Consider the following 27,392-nt stretch of genomic DNA (forward strand, 5'->3'; position numbering starts at 1 on the left):
TGTTTGGAGCAGTGAGTCCAAAAGGTAAAAATGTACTTTATAAATACGGTGCATGGCCCAGGCACAGCAACGCAGCTCACGTTTCGACGGCATGGCTTTTTGTGCATTAGACCTTCGCAGGCCAAGCTGGCGCCATTGGGCTTCTTTAAAGGCTGGTTAACAGCAGGTGGAAGAATCATACAGCTGGGTGCGCAGCGCACAGACTCGAGGTGCGCGCACACATGCCAGGCTTTTGGCCCAGCGGGTTGGCGATACGTTTGCAAACCGTCTGCGTGACCCCTGACCAACTTGGGGTGGGCATCGCGTCTGCGTGAGCGCGCCGGGCGCAATCCTGGACTGCACGAGGTGGAACCTTTTCCATCGCTGATGCTTTGAGGGTAAGGGGCTGCGGGGGGCGAGCTGCCCAGCTACAGTCGCTGGGCGGGGAGAAGGGAGGATTAAATTGTGCTTCGGTCAGCTGCATCCAGCTTGAGACCGAGCCTTGGCAAAGCACAGGCCCGGCTCCCCTTTTCCTGGAGGCTGCTGCCCTCTGCTGAACCGGGCTCCCTGCAGCAGCCGCCGTCTGCCTCTAGAGGGACCATGGGGCGCCCCACGCTTCGCTGCCTGCAGCCTGTGTGAGTGTGTGTGTTGTGTGGGTGTGAGTGTGGTTTCCGTTTCCTGTGTGCTGTGCTGTGCTGTGCTGTGCTGCTGGCAGCAGGGGTGGGCCCCGAGTCCGAGCTGGTCCCCGAGCAGGCAGGTAGGAGTGGGGCGGGCCGGGAACCCCTCCAAGGGCCGCAGGCCGGCGGGGGGTGGAGGAGAGGCGATCCCCGGAGCCTGCGGGAGGTGGGAGGCTGGCTCCGGGTAAGGGCGGGGGAGGGGGGCACTGATCCCGGCCGGCCCCCGGCTGAGCTGCGTCGGGGGCGGGTCGCAGGCTGGGTTGTGCAGTGCCGGACCCGCCGTGCTCCCGCGGGGGGTGTGTGCGCGGCGCTGCGGTACCGGGCACCGCGTCGGGCTCAGGAACCTTGGCCCTCGCTGGTGCAGCAGTGTGCACTGGCATACGTGTGCGTGTGTGTGTGTATGCACGCGTGTAGCCGTGTGCAATGGCATATGCGTGTGCGCGCATGTGCAGCCGTGTGCACTGGCATACGTGTGTATATGCATGCATGCAGTGTGCAATGGCGTGTGCGTAGGCGCGTGCAGCAGTGTGCACTGACGTGTGTGCACGCACGTAGCCGTGTGCACTGGTATACGTGTGTGTGCCGTGGCTGGCTGCAGTGTATGGCACTGGGCAGGGCAGGGCAGGGCAGTGACTGGCTCTGTGGATCACCTGTTGCAATGCCTGGGAGCTGCGCTATGGCAGGCGCTGCTGGTGGCCCTGAGCGCTGAAGACAGGCCAGGCCGGTGTTGCTTTCAGTGAGCGGATGCCACAGCGAGAGAGGCCCTGCCTCCAGAAGGCAGCGCATGTCCCAGCAGCTGGCAAGTGGCTGTTGAGCCACCTAGTCTGTACCCTGGGACTAGGGTGACCCGTTTTCTCTTTGGGAAATAGGAACACCCGGATGGGCTAGCGTGAGCCCTCCTCACCCAAGCCCTGCCCCCTCTCCGCATGCGGGGCTGGTGTCCTGGCTCACTCGAGCCCTGCCTCTCTTCCCTGGCTGGCAGCTCGCCTCCATGCATGGTCCTTTGCAAGTTGGTCCAAGTTGGCTCGAACAAACGGGACAAATGCTCACTTTTGCCCAAAGAAGTCGGGATGGCCAGGACAGGGCTTAAAAAGGGAACTGTCCCGGCCAAGCTGGGCCTATGGCCACCCTACCCGGGACCCAGGGCGTGAAGACTGCTGTTGTGCATGACTGGTAGAGCTGGCTGGGACATGTACACCTGGGTAAACTCTGTTGCTTGTTTATAGTATTTGTGAAATTTCCCAGCCAGCTGGGTGCCCTTGTGCTTTGCCTGGTCCTGGTTTAAGGGGAGGAGGGGTTTGTTTAAACTGCTTGATTCCACTCTTACTTTGCATCAGGTGAATTAAGCAATGTGTGACTGCTGGGGTAACTGTTATGCTATCTCGATGTTGTTGTTATTCTCGAATTCGGTGGTATTCATTTATTATTTTTATTGTGGTAGCAACCAGAGGCTCCAGTCAGGATCAGGGCCCCATGGTGCCAGGCGCTGCACAAACACACACAAAAAAGACAATCCCTGCCCGAAAAAACTTACAGTATATACCCCAGTCCTTCGAAGATTTATGCCTGTGCTTAACTTTCTGCACAGTGAATAGTCACTTGCAATGCTTAAAGTTAAGCACATGCCTAGGTCTTAGTAGGATCATGGCCATAGCAGTCGAAGAGTCAGTAATGAAATCTTTGTTGAAAGCAAAACATCCTCAGGCTAAAACCATATTTGGAAAAAGAGTGAGGAGTTCCTTCCTCTGGTTACTAATGAAACTTAACATGATTGAAAGTGGAAAAATTCTAGTTTACTTCTAGTTATGGTTTTGGTTATTTTTACACTTTGTATTTGGACAGTGAAAATGGACTAGTCGGTTTAATGTTCTGGTTCTTCTGCAGTAGCCCAGGAAACAAGGCAGGGTCTGTTTTTTAATTAAAACAATGTGTTTGAATTTAAAGAGTTGCTCTTGACTTATATAGGGGCCACATTTTTAACATTTGTAAGGAGGAAAAAAAGCCCTCAAAACTTTTCTAAAAACCTAAGACCAATAGAATGGCTTCTACACATTAAAAGAGAAAAAAAAATCCAGTGAAAACAGTTGTTATGCCAACTCTATGCCACAGAGAACCTGAAAGTGACATTGACTGAAAAACAGAAGAGGTGATTTTGTTGATTCCCATTGTCTACACTGGAAGAAATGCAAAAAATAAACAAAGAAACTAAATAGTGATGACTTAAATAAGATCTTTACAGTCCTTTAATTTTTTATCTTATTCTATTTTGGTTCTTATATCATGCTCATCACAATACAGTCAGAGCACCTAATGTCTTACTGGTCACATAGCAAAAAGTGTTTTGTTTGCAACATTATGATCTTTTAGGTTCAGCGTCGTTAATAGTTTTTAAAATACCTGTGGAGTGTTTCTGTTTCTGTCGGGTGTTGAGAACACATTTTAAAAACGAGCACCAAGATGCCCTCATCATTGTTTCTAACTATACTATTGATTAAAATTAGGCCACATCTAAAACTAGGAGAAATCGTTGGGTTTTAAACCATGTATATTAGCCGATGTGTTTTAACTAATATCGATTTTTAAAGGGCTTTGGTCCTAATGTAGACAGGGCAACTTGTGTTTAAAAACATGTTAGCTGGTCCTGGCTAGCCCTAGACTCCCCTTATTTATCCTAGTCTAGACAAACCCTTAGTGAGACCGTCTCGCTAGTGCCATGTGAATAAAATATTTTCAGGTCACTGGCAGTTCAGAAAAATGTTAAAAACATGTTTTGGGTCAAAACTGCAAAAACTTTTTCAGCAAAACGAAAAGTAAAATCATTTTGTTTTGGGTCAAACAAATCATTTTGTTTGGACAAAGCAGACATTTTGTTTTGCTTTTGACTATTTTTAAACATTCTTGAATGTTTTTAATAAAATCAAAGAACATTTTGAAACAAAAAGTTGGTTTGAGCTGAAACATAGAAACATTTGAAAATATTGAAACAAAAAAGTTTTGATTTTTTTAATCAGAAATGTTTAATGTTTTTTTTCTAACAGGAAACAATTTGATGAAACCAACACGAATTCGCTAAATGTTTTGGTGTCACCAAATCTTCATTTTTGGCTGAAAAAAGCTTTGTAGAAATTTTTTTGTCCAGCTCTATATCTGATGTTCCCTTTCCAGAAACCTATAACTGATCCCTGTTTGAATGTCTGTGATTTCAGGGAGAAAAGAAGAATCTACCTCTTGGGCTTGAGACGAGGATATTCTGGATGATCTTTGACTAGAAGAGCACAATGCCTTTCTTGCATGGCTTCCGCAGGATAATTTTTGAGTATCAACCATTGGTAGATGAGATCTTGGGATCTTTGGGGATACAGGATCCTGAAAAGCAGGAAACTCTTGAGAGGTAACAAATTTCAAGACTCTTGTACCTTTAGTCTGTGACTTAGTTTATGTTTTTAAGTAATTGAAGGAAGGATTAAATAAGTGATTGTAGGTTACTCTAAGCTTGTCTCCATAAAAGTGCCTCTGAATAGCAGTGTGGTATCTAATTAACACGCTAAATTATTATTATTAATTGCTATTTGTATTACAGTAGCATGTGGAGGTCATAACTGAAATCAGGGCCCCACTGTTGAATGGGCATATTATAAGAGGCGGTCCCTGCCCCAATGAGTTTACAGTCTAAGTAGACAAGACATACAAGAAGGGGACAAGGAAACAGAGAGGTGAAATGAGTTGCAGGTCCAGTAGCAGAGCTGGGACTAGAACCCAGGTGTCCTGAGTCTCAGTCCAGTGGGCTCTCTGGGTGCTCTCCTGGAATTGCCGACTGTACCATCCCAGGCCTTTGCCGTACGAAAGCTTGATGCTAACGTTTGATGGATGTGGGTGCCAAGAAGATTTGGGGAGCCCTTTAATAGACAGGAGCCAATGGTTTACATGGGGATGAAAAGGCAGATTACGTGTTCCCCAGAACCTGCAGGGATGGGCAGTTTCACCCTTTTAATTCGGAGCAAGTATAAAAACCCGGGTGGGCCATACCATGAAACGAGCGGCAGTGAGAGCAGGCTGCGATCCACCGAGGGGGGGCAGCTGGCTCCCACAACATGGTGCTGGAGTGACGGCACTTAACGGGGCAGCACACCTGCAGAGGACGCTGCCAACTTCATTGAAGGCTTGAGCTGGGATTTGCGCAGGAGTGCAACAGAGTCGGGTGCCCAAATCCCACCGGAAGTCAAAATGCCTTGGGCTCCTCCATGGCAGCTTTGGTCCTTGCAGCCCGGGTGAGAGGAAAGAGACGTCTCGTGGCTGCAGCGCAGGTCTGAGAGGCTGGCGAGCGGGGCCCTTGTTCCTAGCACTGCCTCAGACGTGGCTCGTGGTCGCAGGCAAGTCGCTCGTCCTCTCTGTGCCTCGACTCGTCTCATCTGCAAAGCGGAGCTGATACTTTCCCAGCGTAGCAAAGTGCCCTGAGATCCTCTGATGAAAGGCCTGGTCCAAATGCCGCTGACGTTAGTTGGCATCTTTCCAGTCGCTTCAGTAGCACTGGATCAGGCCCTACGTGTGGGTATCACCTCCCTCATGCCCCTTTCCCATGCACGTGCCAGGAGAAATGCGTGTAGGTCTAACCGCGGGTGACTTCTCTGTGTCTCAAGCCCCAGCTGCCTAGCTGAAGACAGCAGCAAATTCTTGGTCCTCAACGAGCTGTTGGAGAGAGAGACCCAGTCCCCATTCTACCAAGAAGCAGTGAGCTACTCCTTGCTGAAGGTAGCTGAGCTCGGGCTGGTGCATGCAGCTGAAATCCTCCTGCAGTATGGGGCCAATCTTATCTTTGAAGGTAAATCTGGGGGAGATGCTATGCCGGGACTACCCGCCCCCTGGTTCCTGACACGGACAGGCTTCACAGGCGGCAGAGGGGGAGGGAAGGTCCAGTTGGGGCCAGTGGATTGAAGCCGCGATGCAGCATCTGGGATGTGAATTTAGGTCCCAAGCCCTGCCCCTTCCTCCCTGGGCTGGTCGCTCCTGAGTTAACCTGGCTGATGCTTGGAGCAGTCTGAGCTGTGTTACGGGTTTTGGAAGATGCCAACGCTCAACCCCCTTCATCAGAGGGAAGATCAGTAAGCTGGGGTGAGGTTGGTAGGATCATAGGATATTCCACTTTCCCCTCCACAGCCCCTTCAGGGGGTAATAAAATAGGTCCCTTGCTGTCTGTCTCCCTTGCTGTCTGTCATGCCCCTATCCCTCACAATGGACTGACTTGTTTTCCCTTAACTCTTAAGCCAGGGAGAAGATGCTGCGTTTTCTATCAACGTTAATGAAAACGCAATGGCTGGCACTGGGCCTGGGGTCCCCCAGCGTTCCTTGGTGCTTGTCTCTGAGCCATCTTAGAAATGCTTTGTGCTAATGTCCTGGGCATCGCAGGAGGCCGGTTCTGCCTTTAGGTTTAAATCCTGGGTGTGCAATGAGCGAGATGGGGTTCAGTCCAGTGCCAGGGCCACACGAGACACCTGTGTTAACACTCCCAGCAGGGATTACACTACGCCCGGAGCTCAGGATTGGCTGGTCTAGGCCCGCCAGCTAGCTCTAACCTTGGCCGTGCGGTACCTAGGCTGTGGATGGCTAAACAACTCCAGGCCTGTCTGGCCAGCACCTCTCAGCAGCGCGCCTCGGAAAGGCACCTTGCCTTAGCCCTGTGCATCAGCTCCCGGCCCTCTTTAGTTGGGTGAAAGGTTTAAAAAGCTGCAGAAACCAACAACAGACTCTTCTGTTCAGCCCCTGCCCAGGGAAACCCTCCCTCCTGGGCAGTGGGGGGGTTTGTGACATCACACCAGGAATGCTGGCCGTGCTCCAGCTGCTGGGAAGGGCAGGGGTGGGGGGAGAGAGGAATGGGACCATGAATTGCTTCCCTTGCAGGCCCAGCCGCGGCAGGGTGGCAGTGACAGGCAGTGAGTCTCTCGTCCATCCGTTCACGCCCCCAGCCTTGCTGCCAGGGAGGTGGATGGGGCCAGCCTGTGGGGCGCAGAGCTGGAAGGGGTTGCGGGCTCCCTCCTGCCCCACGGCCACAAAAGCAGGGCTGCGGCCTGCCGGAAAGGGGCTGGGCGGGAGCTGGCTCTCCTGATTCTGCTGCTGGAGGCTTAGGGCCGGTCTGTTCATGGTGGAGCTTCCTAAAGAGACAAGCCCGCCCCCCACCCACACAAGCAGGACCAGCCCTCCCTGTAATTGCTCCAAGCCAAGCAGCATCCCAGGCTCTTCGCCCCCTCTGGGAGCTGGCCGCTCGGAACCCAGCAGCTCCGGGTTATTCTGCTTTATCTGGGGCTGTTTGATATTTTCAGAGGGCGCCTTTAGTTCTGAAACCCCCTGACCTGCCGTTTGGTCTGGCCCTAGATCCCGTCACCTATTACACGGCTCTGCATATGGCTGTTCTCCGAAACCAGCCGGACATGGTGGAGCTGCTAGTGCGGCGCGGGGCGGACATTAACCGGAGAGATCGGGTATGGAAAGCACGGACCGTACACGCAGAGCTAAACCCCAGCCCAGGCTGGGTTAAGGGATCTCACTGCTCCTAGGTTTGTGGTACTGATCATTGCTCCTGGGAGAGTCTGGGCCTTTGAATACCTTCACAGCAAACACTCCTTACCAGAAGAGGGATCCAGCATGGTGCTTGCTTAGCCCATCTCCCTTTATCTTTAAGGTCTTGGGTCAAGGTGGAGTATTGCATGTCGGGACTCGTAGTTTGCAAAGGCTGCACGTCAGTAATAAGGACTGGCTGCAGTCAGTCCTCTCATGCAAATTACATGTGGCCCTTGCAGCCTATTGGTTGAGCAAAGTTTGTATGCCCTGTCCCCTAGCAATATTGCTGATGGGAGGAGCTTACACTATTCCCTTCCGCTATATACTAGCACGGGTTTTCACCGGACTGTCTGACTGTGAAACCCTTGCGTGTTGCAGTGATCATTCAGTGTGATCTGCTGTCACCATTGGCGGTGGAGGCCAAAGATCACTTGCTTTTTTTGTTGCCTTCCTCCCCGCAGATTCACGAGAGCAGCCCCCTGGATCTTGCCAGTGAGGAGCCTGAACGGCTGCCATGTTTGCAGCGTCTCCTGGAACTCGGTGCCAATGTCAATGCGGCTGACAAAAATGGTCCGTGCCTCTTTCCATCACATATCAGGGGTTAATCTCCCTCCTGGCCCTCTGCCCAACCCTAACTTCTGGTGTACATGATTCCCACATAGAAAGCAAGCATGGGTATGTGGAGAAAACAGCATGAGCAGAGAGCGTGGTCTAGTTAGAGCAGGGGACTGGGGGGCTGGGTTCTTTTGCCAACGCTGCTAAATTTGGTTCTGCATTTCTGAAGCGCCCAGCATTCAGCCCATGTTAGAAGTAGGAACCAACTGTGGAAATTCAGATCCAGCTTAAGACCTTCAAATCCTACCCAGTTTCAGGAGTATTTGCAACCGGGCTATTAGTATCTCTAGGGCAGACAAGAGAGGCAGGATTTAACCGTATTGGAAGATGGTGGATCTCAAGCATGGTTCAGCACTGCAGTGTAGCTGTGCTCAGACTACCTCACATCGTTAGTCTGTGACTCGCGCCGTTAACTCAACTCCTGCCCACGCCAGTTGGAGGGATCATGCTCAGTCGGTGCTATCCCGGTGCGCTCTGGCGCTCATGGGAGAACCTCCATCGGTGACTCTGACATGCTCTCTCCCCAAGGCCGGGCACGCTCCCACTGCGACACCTTCGTGCACTTTGGCTATTCACTAAGGGGGGTGCATTTTTCTCTTTCAAGGTCGAGCTATGTGAGGAGTGCTCCCCTCCATACTGTACTGTGTGGGGACTGCTCCCCTCCATACTGTACTGTGTGGGGACTGCTCCCCTCCACACAGGGGCAGGCACAAAATGGAGCCTCTCTGGCAGTCACGCTGGTGTAACTGTCACCCACTCTGTTCTATGCTTTTCTTCCCAGGAAAGACAGCCTTGCTGCATGCCCTGGCCAGCAGCGATGGCGTTCAGATCCACAACACTGAAAACATCCGGCTCCTGTTGGAAGGAGGTGAGGGCAGCTGAGCAGTTGGAGGCTCATTTCCTTCTAGAGACTGAGCGCTCTTTTGGGCAGGGTCTATCTGTTCTGTGTTTGTACAGCACCTAGCATCCTGGTCTATGCCAGGGCTTCCTAGGTGCTACCACAGTACAAATAAAAACATAACATTTGCCACTGGCCTTTCCTCCCTGCAATAGTCCAGGCAGGAGCTTGGTCTCTCCTGATCCACCTGCCCCCAAGTGAAATAACCCACAGCTTCACCCTTCTGGTTCATGTCTGCTGGTCCCATGTGTTCATGCTTCAGGGCTTCCACCAGTCACCTGCAGGGGTCAGGAAGAGATTCCCCCCTCCCAGCGTATTCTGGGGTTGGTTTGGTCTCCGTCCTCTGAAGCATGAGGGATGACCATGGCTGGAGATAGGACTTTGGATAAGGGGGGCCAGGTCTCTGCGGTGGTACCCGGAAGTCTCTCTCTGAGTTGCTTGGCTTGCTGGTTCTTGCTCCCATGCTCTGGGTCTAACTGATTGCCATATGGGATCAGTGGGAGGGAATTTTCCCCGAGGTCAGACTGGCAGTGCCTTTGCCTTCCTGTGGGTTGCTTCCCAAGATTATCTGGGTATATCTTGCCTAATCAGTTCTGCCGGGGCCTCAGGCATTGGTGCATGTCCAGCCCCTAATACTTAGTCTAAATTCAGTTGTTGGGTCTAGAGTACGGGTGCTGGGGGCCCGTGATATTCAGGAGATCCGACTAGATGATCTGGTGTCCCATCTGGCCTTACGACAGCTTCCCTCTTCTTAAGCCTGTTTGTCACTCTCTGGATGAAAACCTGGCCTGGGTGGGCCACGATGTTAACCTTCTGCGGAGATAATTTTAACTGGCCATAGGGGCTGGTTCAGTGAGATGCTGTCCTGCCAGGTGAAACAGCCCCAGTTGCTACTGTGCCCTCCAAGGCCCCGTCTGCCCCCTTAATGGCAGGCAGGTCAGTGGAGACGTCTGCTCAGTGCGCAGCTGTGGTCACGAAAGCCAGCACTGCAGAAGGGTGCAGGACAGGGGTAGAAAAAAGCTAAAATGTGTCCAGTATCATTCTGCAGGTGAGTGGCACGGCCTCACCTGGGATCCGGCCTCACCTGGGATCCTGCCTCACCTTCGGATCCCCCTGCTGAAGGAGGATCTAGCAGAAACAGAGGGTTGGAGATGGTGTCAGTGGGGCTGTAGTGCTGAGAAGTAGCACATGCGCTGGGGTGTGACAGAGATACATGCCCCTGCTCTTCGGTGTCAGCCCCGTTCCAGGGAGTCTGTAGCCATTGTGTCTTCCCAGCTGTGTCTGACAACGGCTCCCACTTCTATCCCTTGCTTCAGGAGCAGACGTGAAGGCTGCCACGAAAGATGGCGACACCGTCTTTACCTGCATCATCTTCCTGCTCGGCGAGACGGTGGGCGGGGACAAAGAGGAGGCACGAATGATCAACCGCTTCTGCTTCCGGGTCACCCAGCTGCTGCTGGCCCACGGGGCTGACCCCAGTGAGTGTCCTGCCCACGAGTCCCTCACGCACATCTGCCTCAAGAGCTTCAAACTCCACTTCCCGCTCCTGCGCTTCCTGCTGGAGTCGGGGGCCTCCTACAACTGCTCCCTCCACGGCCCCTCCTGCTGGTCGGGCTTCCATATCATCTTCGAGAGGCTCTGCTCCCACCTCGGCAGCAGTGAAGACGACAGCTTCTCCACTGACCTGCTGCAGAAAGCAGAGACGGCGCTGGAGCTCATGGTGGCCAGCTCGCAGATCATGAAACTGCCCAGCAACTTTGAGATCAACTCCACGAGCTGCAGGTTCCATGGGGAGAAAATCAAGGCCCTTTTCTCTTCCCTGAAGCAGCTGGAACACTCCCCGCAGGCCCTGAAACATCTCTGCAGAGTGTATATCCGGCAGCGCCTCAAACCGTGGCCTGTGGATGTGAAAGTCAAAGCCCTTCCTCTTCCTGACAGGCTAAAGTGGTATCTCCTCATAGACCACAGCACCGCCAGTGAGGGCATCTGAGCCAGGCAGGGCGCAGGCCTGGAACCCTCACTCCACTCCCTCCCCGAACACCTGTGACTTGGTTTCCCCACCCAGCAGAGCAAGAGGTTCCTTATGGTCCAGACCCGCTTCCCTCCACGGCAAGCCAGTGCTTTGTTTGATCACGCCATGCGGCCCACAAACACCACTGTGGCGTTCGGGTGCCGTGTTGGCCTCTCGACCGCACGTTATCTGAATACCAGTAAGCATGATTTGAGGCGGGAGGGCAGAGGGATAAGTGGATTTGGCTGGTGATCTGGACTTTGTGCCTTTCTGAGTGATGGGCCAAGCCGTGCTGTTTCTTCACGTTGACTTACAGGAAAGACCTCTCTGGATTTTGGATCAGGAGCCCAGGCTGAAGAGCGAACACTGCAGCAAAGATTCAGGCAATACTCAGGTGCACCCCATAGGTTGTCCGACCGCGGGTGCTGTATTGTTCAAATAAGGCAGAGTAACAAACATTCCCCCTCTCCCCTTCCTCACCCGCCCACCCGTCTCCTGCTGAGCCACTGAATTTGGGATTGGCTGAAGTGATGTCTTAGATGAAAGGCTGCTTCCAAATCTGCCACCTGGGGAGCACGGCCTGGGGGGGGAAAGAAGCCATGAGCCACTAAGAGAAAATGCTGAGAGAGCACCTCCCCCTCCCGTGTCCTCCAGAAGCTACGCGGGGAGGGCTTGTCTCAGGCCAGGCTCAAGAGCGGTCGGTGCTGCCAGAGGGATTGATGGCCTTCCGCCAGCCCCGTCTGCACAGAGCGCTCAGCAGGTCTGGCTCCCCCAACGCCGGGAAAGCAGGAGGCTTTGCTCTTAGCTGCTCCTTGGGTGTGGAGCACGTGCTGCAAACCTCACCCGGATTTCCAAGGAACGTGGTCAGCTTAGACAATCGCACCCCGAATGGCTTATCCGCTTCCTGTAACACCTGCCCGGCCTAGACAAAGCGTGGAGCCAGCTGAGCTTGCTTCCTCTTTTCCCCAGGCATCTGCCAGCACGTGGGGCGGAGGCTGGTGCTCTGTTATCTGTCTGGGCTCAGAGAAACATTGAAAAACGATAGAGGAGTGGCAGGGCTCTGGCAGCACCCAAAACTTGAACTCAGGGCTTTGCCGTCTGCTGCTATTACAAGTAGAGGGTGGCCTTTTCTGGCGAGAGGCGAAGGCCCTAGGGGAGGAGACAGTAGGCCACGGTGCTAACATGGAGCCTGAGCATGGATTGCCAAGCCAGGCAGCCCTTTCGGGTGAGTCTAGTAGCATGTTTGTCCTTGCTTCTGTAGTTGGGGGGCGTCTAGCGCAGCTCTCCGCGCTGTTGCCTGTGCTGCTCAGTGCCTTGGACATGGTGGACAAGCCTACCGTAGCAGAGGAGCCACTAATCTTGTTTCCCTCCCCCCGCAGGATCCACGGATCCTCCCCGTGCCCCAAAGGCTGGAGCTGGAGGTGCGTCCTGCTGGAGGCAGCACACCTTGGCCAGAGGAGCACTTTGCAGCACACTTCCTACAGCGCTCAACGCCCTGGTGGCAAAGGGTGGGGCACTGGTTTTCTTTGGTTTGTGCTCCTGCCAGTCTGCCCGGCACCTTCAGCCTCGGGCTGCAGAGATCAAAGGCCGAGTCACAGCACCATCCACTCAGGGCAAGGCTCCCTCCCGCGTGTTAATTACACTAAGTGCCAAAGCAAGGCTGCTGCTGAGCCATTCTCATCCCTGGGAGAAAAAGCCAGGGCGCCGGTGAGGAAATCCACTCCGACTTGCATCCGATTACAGCCAGGTATGAAAAGCCTTCAGGTATCTGTGGCTCACGTTTCAGCTCGGTACGAAATGAGGCTCTCCCTCCTGGCCCATCACTCACAGCAGGGCAAGGGCATGAAATTCACCGTCTTGCTAAAATCCAGCCTCGCAATGTCTCCTCTCCCTCCCCCCCCCCCAAAAAAAAAAAACAAAAAACCAGGGCCCAGGAGCAGCTCACGATCATATTGACAAACGGGTGTAAAATGAAACACTGCCAGTGTCGTGCTGAGACCAAGCCATTAAACATGACCGATTGTAACCGCAAATGGATGCTTGTTTTCTCTGGGGCGGGGGGGGGTTCCCCAGGGGCTCAGCAGCTGGGACCTTGCCTGTCCCTTAGGGAGGTGAAGATGGTAACTACAGCATTCTTCAACACGTGGGCAGCTACAGTCACCCAGCTGTCAGTCAGTAAATGGGTAACACTCGTGGGCCAGGCCCCTGGGGATTGTTCCTTATTTATTTCCATTGAGAGTTGAAACAAGGCACACAGCTTCGGATGTGGGGCTTGGTGTAGGCCTGGGTTTTGATCTTGATTCAACTAATATAAAACGCCCGATCACGTTAACTCAGGATTTACACTGCTAATGGCAGGCGCGGTACGCTGGATTTGCGCTAGGCTGTGCTCAGAATCTAAAAGAAAGAAATGGGGCTCGGCTGTTTGTTTACACGGTGGCCGGAATAAACACATCTTGTTATCCAGTGATCGGAAAAAAAAGAGCCTTCGAATCGTCAGAGCAGGGCCCTGCAGGCAGGACGCCAAGATTTTATTCCCAGTTCTGTACTGGGCACTTGATCAAAGCAAGTAACTGTGTGCTGCTCGCACGAGAGGGATAGTTCCCTCTGCCTGGCTGGTGGGAGACTCGCTGTTTGCAGCTCAGGCAGGGCCTTGGCTAGAAAGGTACAACACCGTACTTTGTAGAACGCTCAGCGAAGTCAGGGGCCACGGGCTGTTACTCTACTGGTACGTGGCCGTACACAAAGAGGGCACCCACTGGGCCGGCCCACTCCCTCTTTGGCTATCAGCCCCCCCCTCGTTGTTAGCCTAAGGGGGCACTGAACTAAGGGCTGTTGCTCCTTTGTAGCTCACTCCCTTGCTCTCTACAACCCAGGCCAGTTCAGCACCAGGTAAAGGGCTGAAGCAGCAGACTCGTTCCCTGGTACATGGTGAGGGCTGGTTAACGTACACCAGCTGAGCGTCAGCCAATCTTTTGCCCTGGGCTGTTTCAGTTTGTCTGCACCGTGCAGGGCAAGCCAGATGCGCCTCTAAAGCCTCCAGGCCAGCGAGCTGCAGACTCACAGCCTGTAGCCAAGCCCTTAAACTCAACCCACTGAGCCACTTTGCCACCCGTCAGCATATCCGCTGGGGCTGCCGCTCAGCACGCACGTGGTTAGTGGTAGCAGATGGGAAGTTGCTATGGCGGGGAGGGGGGCGGTTTGTCAGGCCGGGCGCAGGCTCCCCCTCTGAAATGCTGCCAGGGCCGTGTGAGATGCTGGCCAAGCTGCCTTGACTGGGACACAGCAGTTGGGAGCCAGGCTGTCACCCTAGCCTGGCCCCAGCTCTTTATTATGCAGCGTGTGGCCACTGCCAGCGCTTGCTTGGAACAAGCTCATTCAGGAAGTGGCAAATGCTTCCTAGTCTGTAATTCTCTAACGGCACCTGAGCTGCCACCCACGCCAGTGGCAAGGGGCCGTTCTCACCCTCACAACCCCCACTAGGCTCTGCGACGGGGCAGGGCTGTATTTGGATTCTTTGTTAATGGGGAGTTAGCTACAGCCCCATTATTTTTAAAATCCTGTAGGGGGGGAGATTTCATTTCTCGGGGAGAGGGAGGGACCATGCGAGCACATCGCCAGCGTGACGGCCCCTTCCGACTCTGCAACTCCTGGCTGTTGAACAGGTACAGCAGGCAAGCCAGCTCCAGCAGACGTTGTGCATTAACCCAACTCTGACGTTGCACCGCTGTGCCCCTGGGGGGGGAACACTGGCCCCCCTCCCAGGGATAAATATCTAATAAAAAGGTTTTGCTCTGAAGAAAGATCTCCTTGAAGACGCTAGCGCTTTTGCGTGGAAGGCGCTCATGCAATGGTGATGGGCAGCAACATAAAACCCCAGGATAGCCCCGGCGCCGCTGTGTCCCCCTCCCCTCAGGAAGATCTGTTCCATCATGAGGAAAGGGCAAAGATCTTGGAGAGAAGCCAAACCAAGTCACCCCTTTTCCATCACTGTACAGGAGCCTGCACATCTACCCCCCATCTGCCTTCACGACAGATTTCCCAGCGCATGGAACCCTGCAACCTCCTGCCTCAGAGCAGTTTCGGGAAGGCAACAAGAAGCTGTCGTAGCTGAGCCGCCCCCAGTTCCGGCACTCAGAGGGCAGGAGGGTAAGTAACAGCTGGCACAGGAGCCAGGCAGTTCTAACCCCCCCTCATCAGCTCCAGGTTACGTCTCCTCCTGACTCCCCTGCCGCAGGGAGAACTAGTACCGCACGCACGGAACAGAGTGGCATTCACGTGTCACACACACACCACTGTCTGGTGGCAGGCAAACACCCTGAGGAAGGACAGGGGCAGAGTTCTTACTCAGCCTCTCGTACACCCTCCTACAGAGCTGTCAAGTACAGCGTCAAGGCTTTTCCTGTAGAAATAAAACCTCCAGCTGCATGGCTGGCGTGTGTGTTTAAGCAGAGTCCGCGTACAGAGAGTTGCAACAGCAGGAGAGTGTATTTGGCAGATGTCTCTTCTCACAAACAGCAGCAACGTCGAAGACCCGCCCTGATCTTTTCAGCCAGCCCCAGCAGGGTTGTGCAAGACACCCCACACATTTTAAACATGAAGTGCCTGGACCCCCTTACAGGTGTCATCCTGATCCCCCCCAGAAGGGACCTCCTGTGCTGGTCCTGTGCTCTGAGCCAGCACAGCTGCACCTCTTGTAAACAGCCTCTTCCAGCCAGGTTCATCTCATGGCAAACGTATAGACATGGTAGATTTCGTCGGGGAAGTTCTCTTGCCTTTCTTCAGCCAGGAGGGTGAGCCCTGCGCGCCGGACGATCTTCCGGACCACGTCCAGGTCCCGGCACACGCTGCTGTCCACATCGTCCATGATGACTCCCTCCTGTGCCATGTTGTCCTTGATGACGATGATGCCACTGGGGCGCAGGCCAACCTGGCATCTCTTCAGGAAGTCAGAGAGGTGGTCGTCAGTCAGGTGCCCTGGCAGGCGGAGCAGCAAACAAGCGTTAGGAAGGACCGTGCGGAACACAGAGCAGCAAAGAACAGCGGGTCAGCAGGATTCCCCAACCTACTCTAAGTGGGGGGGAGCGAAGGCACTGTGCAGGAAGTGCAGAGCATTGTATCCGCGGGGGGAGAGAGGAATCCTAAGCTACTCCCAGCTGCTGTTCTGCTGATCCACCCCTAGACAGGTGCTTGGGTCAGCTCTGCAGATAATCCATTAGGTGATGCCCTGTGGCTATTCCACCTGCCCGCCTCAGGTAAACGTCACACCCGTCATCCTCGGTACTGGGGAAGATAAGCACGCGGGGGACAGCAGAACTGAACTGGCCCTTTTCCGCATGGCAGAGGCAGGGGTTCTCTCACCTATCACCCACTGGATCCAGATGACGTCATAGGAGCTGGGCTCGGGGCTGAAATCCTGCAGGCCACAGCAGAAATAGTTCCTCACTCGCCTGCCCTCCTCTCCCAGGTAGGTCCTCGCCTGGGTCAGGAAGTCCTCAGTCACGTCCACCATGTCCACTGCTTTGAAGAGAGGCAACAGCAGCCTCTTGGTGATCCTGCCAATGCCCGCGCCGCAGTCCAGGGCGCAGGTGGTCCCTGTCCTGTTAGGACCATCCTGACATGAAAGGGAAAATGAGGGACAGGAGAGACTTACCTCTGCAAAGAGGAACCTCAAAGCCCATAGGCTACAACAGAGGGATGTGGCAACTGGCCCTGGGAACAGGGCCTTGGCAATGCCGGCTGGTGCCTGCCAGCTTCTTTGTCCACAGAGCAGCACTGTCAACAGCTCTACAAGCTTCCCTCGTGTTGCCTACAGGGAGGAGATCTGCTCTAACAGCGAGTGGGTGGCCCAGGCTCCATGGGTTATTCTACTGTCGGCCTCTCAGCTGAGATGCCAGTGAGGGAGTTCCCTGCTCCCTTCCCCCATTCACGGTGGGACTCGTTTTGGCTATATGGGCCCTTGGCTGATCTAGGTATTGAACTGAGATCATTTCCCAGTGGGCAGAGGGATGGGGGTGGCTTCGGGTGGCGTGATTAGCCGGACATCAGTACCACTCACAAATTAACCTTTATCAGTGGGTGGGGATGACCAGCTAGGCTTCGGCAGGAGATCATTCCTAGACTGTCATCCTCGGGGCACTGGGCAGCCAACACCCACAAGGGACCAAAGAAAAGAGACAACAGCCCATCTTCCCCCCACGTAGAACAGTCACGTCTCTAGACAGAGCACTATGGAGAGCTCGGGGGTGGGAAAGCGCCACTCAGCAGGCGTTTGGAGCATGGTCAACATCCACTCGGTTAAGAACAAGCGGTAGGACATGCCCTCCCCGGACAGCCCCACACTACCTACCCGGAGGAACTTAAGCAGGAATTTTTTGGAACTGCTGATGTCAATGCTGGAGATGTGGCCGTACCCACCCAGCATGCCATCCACCGTGGGCGGCACATCCTTCCAGTATTTCTCAGCCTTGGAGTAAAATGCGATCTCATCCTCCACCACCTCGCTTGTCATGCTGTTGAGCGGGGCTGCCCTCTAGGTGAGGAACTGGATCAGAGACGTAAACCCGCTCCTCAAAAGAGGGGGAAAAAGAAAAGAGAGAGAGATCAGCCTGCCAGAAAGCAGAGAGTAGCTTCGCACCAAGAGCAACACAAATCACGGAGACCAAGCAGGTCAACATATTGTCCGGCCCAGTCTACAACCAGACTTCTGGGGACTCTTACCACGACAGTTCAACCGGGGAGGGCGAGAGCGAACGCACCATTGTAAACCAGCCGCCAGCGTTCACACCCAGCTGGGCCCATTCAGAACAGGGTTAGATGATAACAGTTTAACCCCCATGCTGTCCACAGGGGTCTGAACTGCAGCAGCAGAAGAGCCTGGTTCACTTCACTTTGCTGTTGCTTGGGAAAGTTTTGGGCAGTGGCAAAAACACTGGAGCAGAACCTGCCGGCTCAACAAGTAAGCGCTGTGCTGGTTTGCAAGCTGCACTTTTTCCCTTTGCAGCTATAAGGCCAAGATTTACTTTCTTTTTTTTTTAAATGAAAGTTGATGCTTTGGATACCACCACCCTCATTTAGGAAGGTTTCTACCAACCCCCAACAAATAGCTTCTCCCATCCCAGAAGCCCTGTCAACTCCTCTCGCTTCTTGGCACCTGCTCTCTTCAAATATATACATGGCTTTGTCCTCTGTTCTTGGAGTTTACATCCTTCAAGTGTCTGCAAATCGATTACAGCCTCCTTTTAAGAGATCTCAGCCAGATGGACACATACCGAGCTCTGGTAACCTTTCCTCCAAGTCAGCCCTTCCAGCCCGTATCATTTGGTTGATCTCAAAGCCCTGTCATTTACAGGGTGAGATTCTGTGCTGAAACTGGAGGCTTTACACCAATTTTGCATCCTTCCAATGGTGGGCTCTTCACACAGCTGCACAGAATCTCTGCAATCCTGCCCCTTTCGTCCCTAGCACATGCCCTGCCGCAGGGCTTGTGAGGGAGTCCTTGGAAGGCAGTCTTAAAGCTGACTTCTGCTGTGCCTGCACTGACGGACGTCTTCCCTCTGCCAGATACAGGCTTTTAGGACCTTTTAATGCCAATCTGACCCCTTTTATTAAGGCGGCGACCTTACCAGAATATCTATCTGGAAGTGAAGTGGACACAACGTCCCAGGTACAGTCGTGCCACAGCCAGACAGTCAGAACCTTAGTCCACAATGTGCATTTTCAGAGGCTGAACTCTCATTTTCACCTCATACCCTTCCTACCCCGGCCTGAAAGCCCTTATGGGAGTTACCGGTGTATAGATGACATGTTTATCTATGTTGACACCCCATCAATCACCCCCAATTACATCCAGGATAGCTAAAAGTTATTCTAAACACCTATCTGAAGACTGTAAATTTCAGTCATGACTGTAAGTTGGACACTTTGCAATATAATAAAGTCCAGGTATAATAAGGAAGACGAGCAGTAAATTCCTAAAGACATCTCATAATTCAAACTACTGAGGACATGATTCATTGCGCTGAGGATTAGAAACTAGATTTAAGGTGGCCAAAGGGTAAATTCAAGGACTTCAAACACGTTTACAACTAAAGAAATGGATGATTTTGTGGGCTGAATTTCCTGAGAAATATTCCATTAAATATAATTTTTTTTTCAAGTGTAGCCTAAAGAGCATCAATACCCTTGGCATGATTTTAAACAGCAACACAGAGTGAACAAAATAAGTACCCACACGAACAGCTCAGGGAGATGGTACCAGGTTATTGAAAGTCTCACCTTTAGATCACCTGCTCGAATCCAGCTTAGGTTGCTAGTGAACAAAAGCAGATCCCTGTTCTGTGGCCTGTGTGGAAAGAAATGGCTAGGTGTCAGTCCACGACCATGCAAGTTCAACCTGCAAGTGTAACCGATTAGCTAACTTCTCAGCAGAGAAACCACAAACCGAATGGACCAGAGAGACAGTGTCCCTCGCTCTATCCTGGAGGGGGCTCCTGCCTGTCAACACAGACACCTTGCGGTTTGTGATCTTGATGCCTGCACTACTCCTGTGTGGGGATCTCAAAGGGCAGTCGCATGTAACAGATGTTCGCTATGTCCCTCAATGTGCAACTGGAAGGTGCTCACACACTGTGGGGATGAGGACATCAGAACCTACGGAATAGGGCCGTCAACCTCTGCTCCTATCTCAGCAGTAAATTTCCTTTAAAGAAACTGTAGCCGGGAGGGGTGGTCCCCCTCTGAGGAGGACCCAGAGAGGGAGCCAGACCCACCCTGGCTGACAGAGGCCTGCCCCAAGGAAACCCCTGACCGGAAGCAAGGGGGCGGGTCTAGGCCTTTAAAGGCCCCAGCGGCCCCACCTGACCGGAAGCAAGGGGGCGGAGCTAGGCCTTTAAGAGCCAGGCCGGTGAGCTCAGTTGGGAGAAGACAGCTGAAGGGGAAGGATGCGTCTCCTCCGGAGCTCCTGGCTAAGGCCGGGCCGGGGAGCCGGGCTGAGAGGGAGTGGCCGGCCTTAAACCCAGCCTGGGGTTTGACCGAGGCCTCCCCCAGGTACCCTACGGCCTGGGAGTTGGAGGGCCCACCAGAGACCCCCACGGCCTGGGAGCCGGAAGAAGGCCCGTCGGGGCTCCCCGCGGACTACGAGCCTGAAGAGAACCCCCCGGAGACACCCAGGGCTTGGGAGCCGGGAGCGGACCAACCAGAGCAGTGTCGAGCCTGGGACCCTGAGGACCTAGCGGCCCTGCCCGAGGCCTGGGGACCGCAGGACCTGGAGGAGCTACCCTCCGAAGATGAGCCCATGGAGCTACCCGAGCTGCCGCCCGTGGACGAGGAGGGCCTAGCAGGTCTACCCCACCTCAGCAACCCAGAGGAGGCAGGTACCGGGGGTTTCGGGGAGGAAGAAGCCCAGGGATCGCCACACGTTAGTGGCTGAGTCAGGGGCAACCCGGGCGGCATGTTGTGGCCGGAGCCCCGCCGACCCAGTGGCAAACACTGTTGCCACTGACAGGGCCCTGGGCTGGGACGCAGTGGAGACGGGCGGGCCTGCGTCCCCCTCCCCCCTTCCCTATCCTCCGTGAGGAAGCCTTCCCCGCCGTGCCGTTCCAGAGAGCGGCTTGCTCACCTGCCAGCCCTGCCTGAGGGCCGGGCTCTAGACTGCTTGCCTTGCCAGCCCTGCCTGAGGGCCGGGCTCTAGACTGCTTGCCTTGCCAGCCCTGCCTGAGGGCCTAGCTTTGAACTGGGTGCCTTGCCAGCCCTGCCTGAGGGTCTGGCTGTAGACTGCTTGCCCTAAAAAGGGCACAAGACTGCTCCCGGTGGGAGGTAGCTGGGAGGGGTGGTCCCCCTCTGAGGAGGACCCAGAGAGGGGAAACCCCGGACGCTGCTCCCCGGTTCCAGAGGTACGTTCACAGAAACTTATGATGCAATGCAACAAAATGCTCACATTTGCTCCCTGATCACGGGGGGGGGGGGGAGAGGGAAATGAGTATGGTTCTATGCCTCAACTTAAACTCTCCTTCAGAGACTTGAGTTGTGGCAGATTTCACTGCCTTGGACAGGACACAATCCCATGCTTTAGGTGTTCCTAAGCCTCTGACAGTCAGATGCTAGGACTGGACAACGGGGGACGACGGATCGCTCGATAATTGCCGTGTTCTGTTCATTCCCTCTGAAGCACCTGGCATTGGCCACTGTCGGCAGACAGGACACTGGTCTAGATGGACCATCGCTCTGACCCATTACGGCCATTCTTGTGTTCTTATGGACAGGAAAAGAATCAGTTGTGTCAACCCTTGAGGAAGTGGCATTATCCCAGTGGGACAGCAGCACTTTAATGGCTTGTCTACACGACAAATGCCTTGCTGGCAATGCCAGCAAATCCAGCGTGGACTGATGGTGACTCAAAGCAAATGCCAGCAAAGCCCTCCAGCAGCAACGCAGCTTATACGTACATCGCTGGCACAGTTAAACCACCTCCCCAGGCAACGTCAGCTACGCAGGCAGAGGGCCTCTTTTGCTGGTGTAATTGCATGTACTCACGGGTTTGCCAGCATAGCTATACTAGAGAGGGCGTGCGATTGTTTTCCCTGCACTCCTGGCCGACACAGCTATGCCGGCAAAACTTTGTAACGTGGACCAGGCCTAAGCGAATGTACCAGGTCCACAGAGGAGCACCGGGAGTTCATTTTGCCCTTGGAATGTTAGAGCCTTACCCTGATCCGGGTGAAGTTAATGAGAGCAGGCATGTAGGGCAACAAAGACACTTAAGCACAACTCAGAGATGCTGGTATTAAACTGTAAGAACAGGAGAATTTAGTTGTTTAGGCTCTACTGCTCAGATCTGCCCCGAATCACTGCAGGAATCGGGACCCCTGTCTGTGGGCCTCCTTGCTCATGCTGATGGGAAGAGGGAGGATCAGTGTCTGGAGGCCTGTGTCTGCCTGCCAAAAGAAGTGAAGAAAGATACCCAAGTCACTGCTGCCCAATCCCCAGTGACCTCACGCAACAAACCCTCCTCCTAAGAACATTCCCTCCTCTTGGCATCGAGCCAGGCTTTTCAAAAGCATGTGGGACACCTGTCAGAGTCATGAGCAAACAGTGACACTGAACAACAGTGGTAGCCAACAGTTCCCCCAGGAATGCTGCTCTGAAACTGGGTGTCCAAAGCCAAAGGGCAGACGCTGCAGCCCGGCCCCTGTCTCCAGCTGTCAGGCCAAAGAATGTGGGGAATGGGCTCCACACGGGACCCAAGCAGCTAGCACCCGTGTCACATGAGCATGCCGGAGCATGAAAGAGGCAGCTAAATATACATCTGCTGCCTCTTTGCATTCTGGGGTTGTTCCATGTTTCCAACCAGACAAGAGGAGGAACAGACAGGAGAGCACTGAGCATGCTCTTTGCCCAGAAGATGCCAGTGATCCCAGGGCCGAGAACATAGAACCACATCTTCCCCGCTGTTGGTCAAAATCCTTAAGTCAGAGCAGGGTCTGGCCAACTGGACCCTGGTCTACCCTAGGGGCTTGCACATCTGCAGCAACCTGGTGGCTAAAATCCCAACCCCGGCAAAGCCCAGGAGATCAACGTTTCAGTCTCAGAAAGGCCGGCCACACGGGGCTTCACTTGAAGAAGCTCCTGACTTGGCATGCCAGAGGCATTTCCATGATGCTGTTTTGTTACGCGCCGGTCAGAGGATGATGCACCTTCGCAAGACAGATCTGAGTTGTTTTGCCTTCCTGCCGCAGTAAGAGACGTCATGCATGACAAGCTCTGTCACAGGCAGATTGAAACTGGATCAATCTCTTCTGGAGGATAACTTGCTTGGCCCTGGGCACTCATACACTTGCAGTCAGAGGCCTTGGCTATATTACAAGAACACGAGGATACGTAATTCTCCACGAGAGCAGCTGGACCAGCAGAGAGAGCTATAGAGTAGACAGCAGGCAGGGCATTTACCACCGCACATCTAACATGGTGCTAAGAGACACCCCCATCCAAGCCCAGGCTCCATCACAGCTTCCCTGGGCTACCTGGGCGGAGAATTAAAGACCCACATTTTGCCAGACTCCACCTCCTTCTCCTGGGAAAGGCAGCCCCAGAACACTTCATGGCACCGGAGACACACAAGCCCTGAATTGATCTACAGAACTAAGGCCAGGAAAGGTTTTTGTGCCTTGCAACAACAAACAACGTTCAGAGCACTGCTGGAGTGATGCAGACACTTGTGCTTTTCCAATGACACTCCCCCCACCATCTCCTCAGTTCGGGCCCAAATTTTCAAACCTGGGTCCACATTTAGATCCCTAGATACACGGCCTGATGATCAGTGGTGCTGAGCACCTGCAGCCCCTTCTGAAGCAGTGTGAATCCAGCAGCTTTTATTTAGGGCGCAGAAGAGGACGGCAATTTCCAACCCATGTACCTGGAAGGATATTTTGGGGAGGGACATTCATTGAAAAAGCACAATTGTCTGCATCGCTCCAGCAGTTCCTAACACCCCCTCCCTCTTGCCAATTAAAGACCCCAGAAGCATAAGAGTAACAGCCAGAAAATGCACAACTCAGCTCTGAGCAAATGCCAGAGGCCTAGATTGGGGGCACAGCACATAGGGAGATGACGACCGCTCCAGAGACGGGAGGGAATGCTCCTCGAGCTCTGGGCACAGGGGGGATCCCAACTGCCTTCGCAGCAGCTCTCCAACATCCTCCCCCCGCACGCGCATGGTAACCGCCCCACGTAAGGTAACGCTGACCCTATTGGCAAGGCCCTCCACGCAGCGATGCCCCCTTCCCCCAAGAGGGTTCACGGGCAGCCATCAGCAGGGAGCTCAGCAGAGCCAGGCTGCCACAGGGGATGGGGAGAAAGGAAGCTGTGTGGAGGCCTGGCGGGGGGGGGGCAATTTTCCTGCAGATCCTGGAGTGTCAGTGGATTAAGAAGGCTGAACCCAATGCCAGCTCTGGGGAAGGGAAAACCAGGCCTCCCCCCCTCCCACCCGCACCTTCCCGACAAGATGGTTCAGGGGAAGCAAATCCCCAGTGGGATTCGTCTACGCCACCTGTTTCTCAGCAGCAGGGGACAACATGGACCTTATGTGTTCAGCTCAGCAATTTATTAGTGAGATTTCTAGGGGCAGGGGAGCAAGATGCTGGTCCCCGAGCCACAGAGCCAGGTAAAGAAGACACAGCAGCATGTCTGAGAAGGAATAGGGTGCACCTACAGAGCACCCACCTCTCCTCGGAGGAGCTCACAGCACTGAGAGTTCACGCAGGGTAATAATGCAAGCCATGGGCAGAGATCTGCGTGTGGATGCATGAGCACACACCCTGACTCGGGCACACACAGGTGCAAACACACTCCCTGACCATAGGGTGCGTGCACACACACACAGGCACACACACACACACACACACACACACACCCCTGTGATTATTGACCCTTTCCAGAGCCAGGAGGAAAGCGATTTTTTCAGGGTTTTTTTTGGGGGGGGGGGTGGGAGGTTGGAGGGGGAAGCAGCTGAAGCCAGGTCTCTTGACACACACACCCCCCGCCTTGAAGTTACCCCCCCACCCCTGAAGATTCACGGGGGAGGGGGGTAGTGTATTTAACTCGCTCTCCCTGGATTTTAACCTGCTCCCGCTGGCGGCCTGCGCCAGGTTACTCAGTGCGCGGCGGGGAGCGCGGTGCGGCCAGACCCGGGCAGCCAGGCCCTGGGCCCGGAGACCAGCCCGGCCCCGGGACCCCAGCCTCGCCCACCCGCCAGGCTCTCTCTCGCTGGAGGAGGCCGCTGGGGCACGGGGTGTCGGGGGGAACCAGGGCCCCTGGTGCAGGGGCCGCCTGCTCTTGGGGGTTCCCGGTCGATGGGGAGACCCTGCAGCAGCGGACGGGGCTTCTCTCCCCAGGCCCTGCCGGAGGAGCGGCCCCCGGCTCACTCCGCCCCGGAGCGCTGCTCAGCCTCGGGCTCCGAGCCTGCCGGCCCGCCGCTCCGCTGCCACGTGGAGCCGCACCAGGGACCCGGGAACGCAGCCAGCCCGGGCCCCGGGGGTCACTGACCAGGGCCGGGCCCGCTCGCTGCCCCCACCCCCGGGCCGGGCCGCCTGCTGCAGCTTTCCTCCCCGCCCGCCGTGCAAACTCACCCCGGGTCTGCAGCGCCGGGGGCTACGCTGGCGGGGGTGTGGGGCCAGGGGGTCGCCTCCTGTCCCAGCAGCAGAACTGCACCCCTGGATTTCCCCCCCTGCAGCTGCCGCGGCTGCACGCCGGCTCGGGCCTGCCCGCTGCTCCTCCCCCTCGCCTCAGCGTAATTTCCTTAAATAGTTCAGAGTGAAAATCCCTCCCATCGGGGCCGCGATTTATTCCAGGTTACAGCAGGGAGCCACCTACCAGGGGGAGGGCAGGGCAGAGAGGCAGGGAGCTCGTTCGCTCTCTCCTGTGGCTGCTCATTCTGGCTCCCCTGCTGGGCTCTCCGCATCCTCCTCCCTCTTCACCTCAGGGGACTGACAGTTTGTAGACACAGCAGCGCCATGGGAGCCAGGCAGCTGAAGGCAGGACGGCTGGATAGTTCGGGTTTGCTTTCGGAGCATGCACAGCCGGTGCCAGCTGCGGCCTGTGGAAATGCGGCCCTTCATGCCCCTGTGTGGCAGTTTCTGCCTCACTTCTCAGGCATAAGGGCCCCAGCCCAGAGGGTGTTTGCAGACCGTGCACCGGGCTTTACTAGGGCCGCCCAAGTGTAAATGGGACAGAAGCTCACTGGACCCCTTGGTCTCTCTCTGTACGGCACCTTTGAAATGCAGCCACCTCTGGGGTGGAGAGTGGAGGCCAGTTAATGCACGTCAATGAACAAGTAGGGTGAGGAAGGAAAAATGTTGGTGAAGGGCACAGGGGCAAACTTCCTGTTCTGATGACGGGAGGGATCCTGGGGCAGAGGGTAGGGAACTGGACGGCTTCCACTCTTAGCTCTCCTACTGACAATGTGACCTCAGGCAAGTCCCATCGGGTCACATCTATGTGCCATTTCCCCACTTGCAAATTTGAATACTGACTGCGATTATGCGGCTCGGAGCCCCTCACACTCAGGCGAATCCCCAGAGCCTGGAAGCAGACTTCTCAAACCAGGCAGGGGAACACCTGTCTCACAAGCTGCTCTCGATCCCACGGGCATGCTCAGAGCACGCTACACACATGGTATGTGCCAGCCCTTGTGCCAGGAGGGGTGGAGGCTGGTTACTGATAGATAGAGGGGGCAGCAGAGCACTTGCCTGCTCCAGACAGCTTCATTCCCAGAGGTGGCTGCATTTCAGACAGACAGACAGACAGACAGGCAGATGATACCCTGTACAGCTTGACATTTCTAATGGAGCCACACATCTGGTCATTTTCACATACGGCAATTCTATAAAACTGCTCAAGGTCTTTTTTTTGTTTTTAAATATTGACTAGTAGAGGCGGTTTTTAATGCTTACTGATCAGCTGGGTGAGCGATGGCCCAGAATAAGCCGTCACTCTACGGCAGGTACCTACATGGACCCTGTTACCACAGTATCTGAGCAGCTCACACCATTCCTGTGAGGTAGGGAAGAGTTGTTTTACAGATGGGGAACTGAGGCACGGCGAGACCCAGGCCTGGACCCACAAAGGGATTCAGATGTTGCAAGGCTGAGCAGTGCAGTGCCTAATATTAGATGCCCAGAAAATCCCAGGAACTGCGGTCCACAAAGCCTGAATTCAGCCCCTAAGCGCCCTACACAATGAACGGGAGAGACAGGCGCCTTAGAGTATGATCCCCCAAAGCCAGCCTGCTAGGTGGGGAGCCAGCTAGACTAGGCAAGAGGAGATGCTGACAAAAGGGATGTGTGCTGAGCCCCGCCCATCTCCTGGAGAAAAGTTCCCACCTGTAGGTTGCAGAGAGGTGCCTCTCTCTGCTTGGCGAGCCAAGAATGGGAACCCATCTCCGGAAGTCAGGCAGCTTAGGCATCTAAGTAGTTTCTTGTGGGAATGAGTTAGGCCCCTGCCTTGCTCAGCACAGGAGGTGCCCCACCTTATAACTTTTAGCCCTGTGGTTAAAGCTCCCCCGTTGCCCCCTTCCCCCCTTCCAAATGAGCACTCTAACCACTGAGCTAGAAGTTCGAATGTGGACACCACCTCTAGCCAGATTTTGAATGGGACCCGATCTGGTAGGTGTGGAGACTGAATCGCATAGTGGTGTCTGCAGCACCACATGCACTGCCCCCCCACGTGGATAAAGAGGCAGCCTAGGGAGGGTTGACTCAGCAGCATGAGCCGCATGTACCTGTCTCCTTATAAGAAAATGAAGTGACCCCACCTGCTGGTGCGTGGTCAGCAACTGCCCAGGATAATTGTAATCACCTGGTTGGCTGGTCCATACCTGCCCAGGAAATCAGGAGCACCTGGTTGGCTAAACGCCGAGGTCATGCAGCAAATAGCAACCAATGGGGCTTAGCCTCTGCTGACCAGGGGAAACTATAAAAGTTCAAACCCAGGTGGCAGAAGGCAGAGAGGAATTGAATCTACCCAGCACCTCGTGTATCTCTTGGTCGTGTTGGCTCGGTGGGCTGATGCATCTTCCCCAGCTCTCTTTGCTGTGAACTGATCACTCACAGTGGCTCTCTCCCGTCTGCAGTATCTAAAGCAAGGCCAGCATGGTATACCTGTATAT

General features: G+C 54.6%; 2 protein-coding genes across 6 annotated transcripts; one reads left to right on the plus strand and one right to left on the minus strand.

The window, feature by feature from the left end:
- The first annotated feature begins 694 nt into the window (after nucleotides 1-694).
- Nucleotides 695-12,765, plus strand: ASB6 (ankyrin repeat and SOCS box containing 6). Its single transcript, XM_067541999.1, has 7 exons — nucleotides 695-736; nucleotides 3,863-4,047; nucleotides 5,294-5,475; nucleotides 7,023-7,129; nucleotides 7,670-7,778; nucleotides 8,605-8,691; nucleotides 10,038-12,765. The coding sequence occupies exons 2-7, from the start codon at nucleotides 3,935-3,937 to the stop codon at nucleotides 10,709-10,711; spliced, it is 1,272 nt and encodes a 423-aa protein (XP_067398100.1). The 5' UTR covers nucleotides 695-736; nucleotides 3,863-3,934; the 3' UTR covers nucleotides 10,712-12,765.
- A 452-nt stretch (nucleotides 12,766-13,217) lies between these two features.
- NTMT1 (N-terminal Xaa-Pro-Lys N-methyltransferase 1) lies at nucleotides 13,218-25,116 on the minus strand. 5 transcript variants are annotated; one of them, XM_067542003.1, is made up of 5 exons: nucleotides 25,100-25,116; nucleotides 19,010-19,076; nucleotides 17,082-17,276; nucleotides 16,094-16,346; nucleotides 13,218-15,709 (listed from the first exon to the last, which is right to left on the minus strand). In XM_067542003.1, exons 3-5 carry the CDS (start codon nucleotides 17,241-17,243, stop codon nucleotides 15,453-15,455), a joined length of 672 nt encoding a protein of 223 aa, XP_067398104.1. In that variant the 5' UTR covers nucleotides 17,244-17,276; nucleotides 19,010-19,076; nucleotides 25,100-25,116; the 3' UTR covers nucleotides 13,218-15,452. The 5 variants fall into 5 exon arrangements, with proteins under 5 accessions (XP_067398104.1, XP_067398103.1, XP_067398102.1 ...); XM_067542002.1 differs by having other exon boundaries at nucleotides 17,082-17,301; nucleotides 25,100-25,114; XM_067542001.1 differs by lacking the exon at nucleotides 25,100-25,116 and adding an exon at nucleotides 24,856-25,023.
- Between the last annotated feature and the right edge of the window lie 2,276 nt (nucleotides 25,117-27,392).

The sequence above is a fragment of the Emydura macquarii genome, unplaced genomic scaffold (genome assembly GCF_026122565.2).
Source record: "Emydura macquarii macquarii isolate MOO-44397 ecotype Brisbane River unplaced genomic scaffold, CSIRO-AGI_Emac_v2 contig_691, whole genome shotgun sequence".
In the NCBI taxonomy this organism is placed as follows: Eukaryota; Metazoa; Chordata; order Testudines; family Chelidae; genus Emydura; species Emydura macquarii.

Excerpts from the sequence above, each read along its gene's own strand:
- NTMT1 (XM_067542003.1), bottom strand. The coding sequence starts at position 17,243 with ATGACAAGCGAGGTGGTGGAGGATGAGATCGCATTTTACTCCAAGGCT. Across the intron at positions 16,347-17,081 it reads TCCTGCTTAAGTTCCTCCGG|GATGGTCCTAACAGGACAGG; the intron begins GTAGGTAGTGTG and ends CTTTCATGTCAG. Across the intron at positions 15,710-16,093 it reads CTGGATCCAGTGGGTGATAG|GGCACCTGACTGACGACCAC; the intron begins GTGAGAGAACCC and ends TCCGCCTGCCAG.
- ASB6 (XM_067541999.1), top strand. The coding sequence starts at position 3,935 with ATGCCTTTCTTGCATGGCTTCCGCAGGATAATTTTTGAGTATCAACCA. Across the intron at positions 7,130-7,669 it reads ACATTAACCGGAGAGATCGG|ATTCACGAGAGCAGCCCCCT; the intron begins GTATGGAAAGCA and ends TCCTCCCCGCAG. Across the intron at positions 7,779-8,604 it reads CAATGCGGCTGACAAAAATG|GAAAGACAGCCTTGCTGCAT; the intron begins GTCCGTGCCTCT and ends TTTTCTTCCCAG.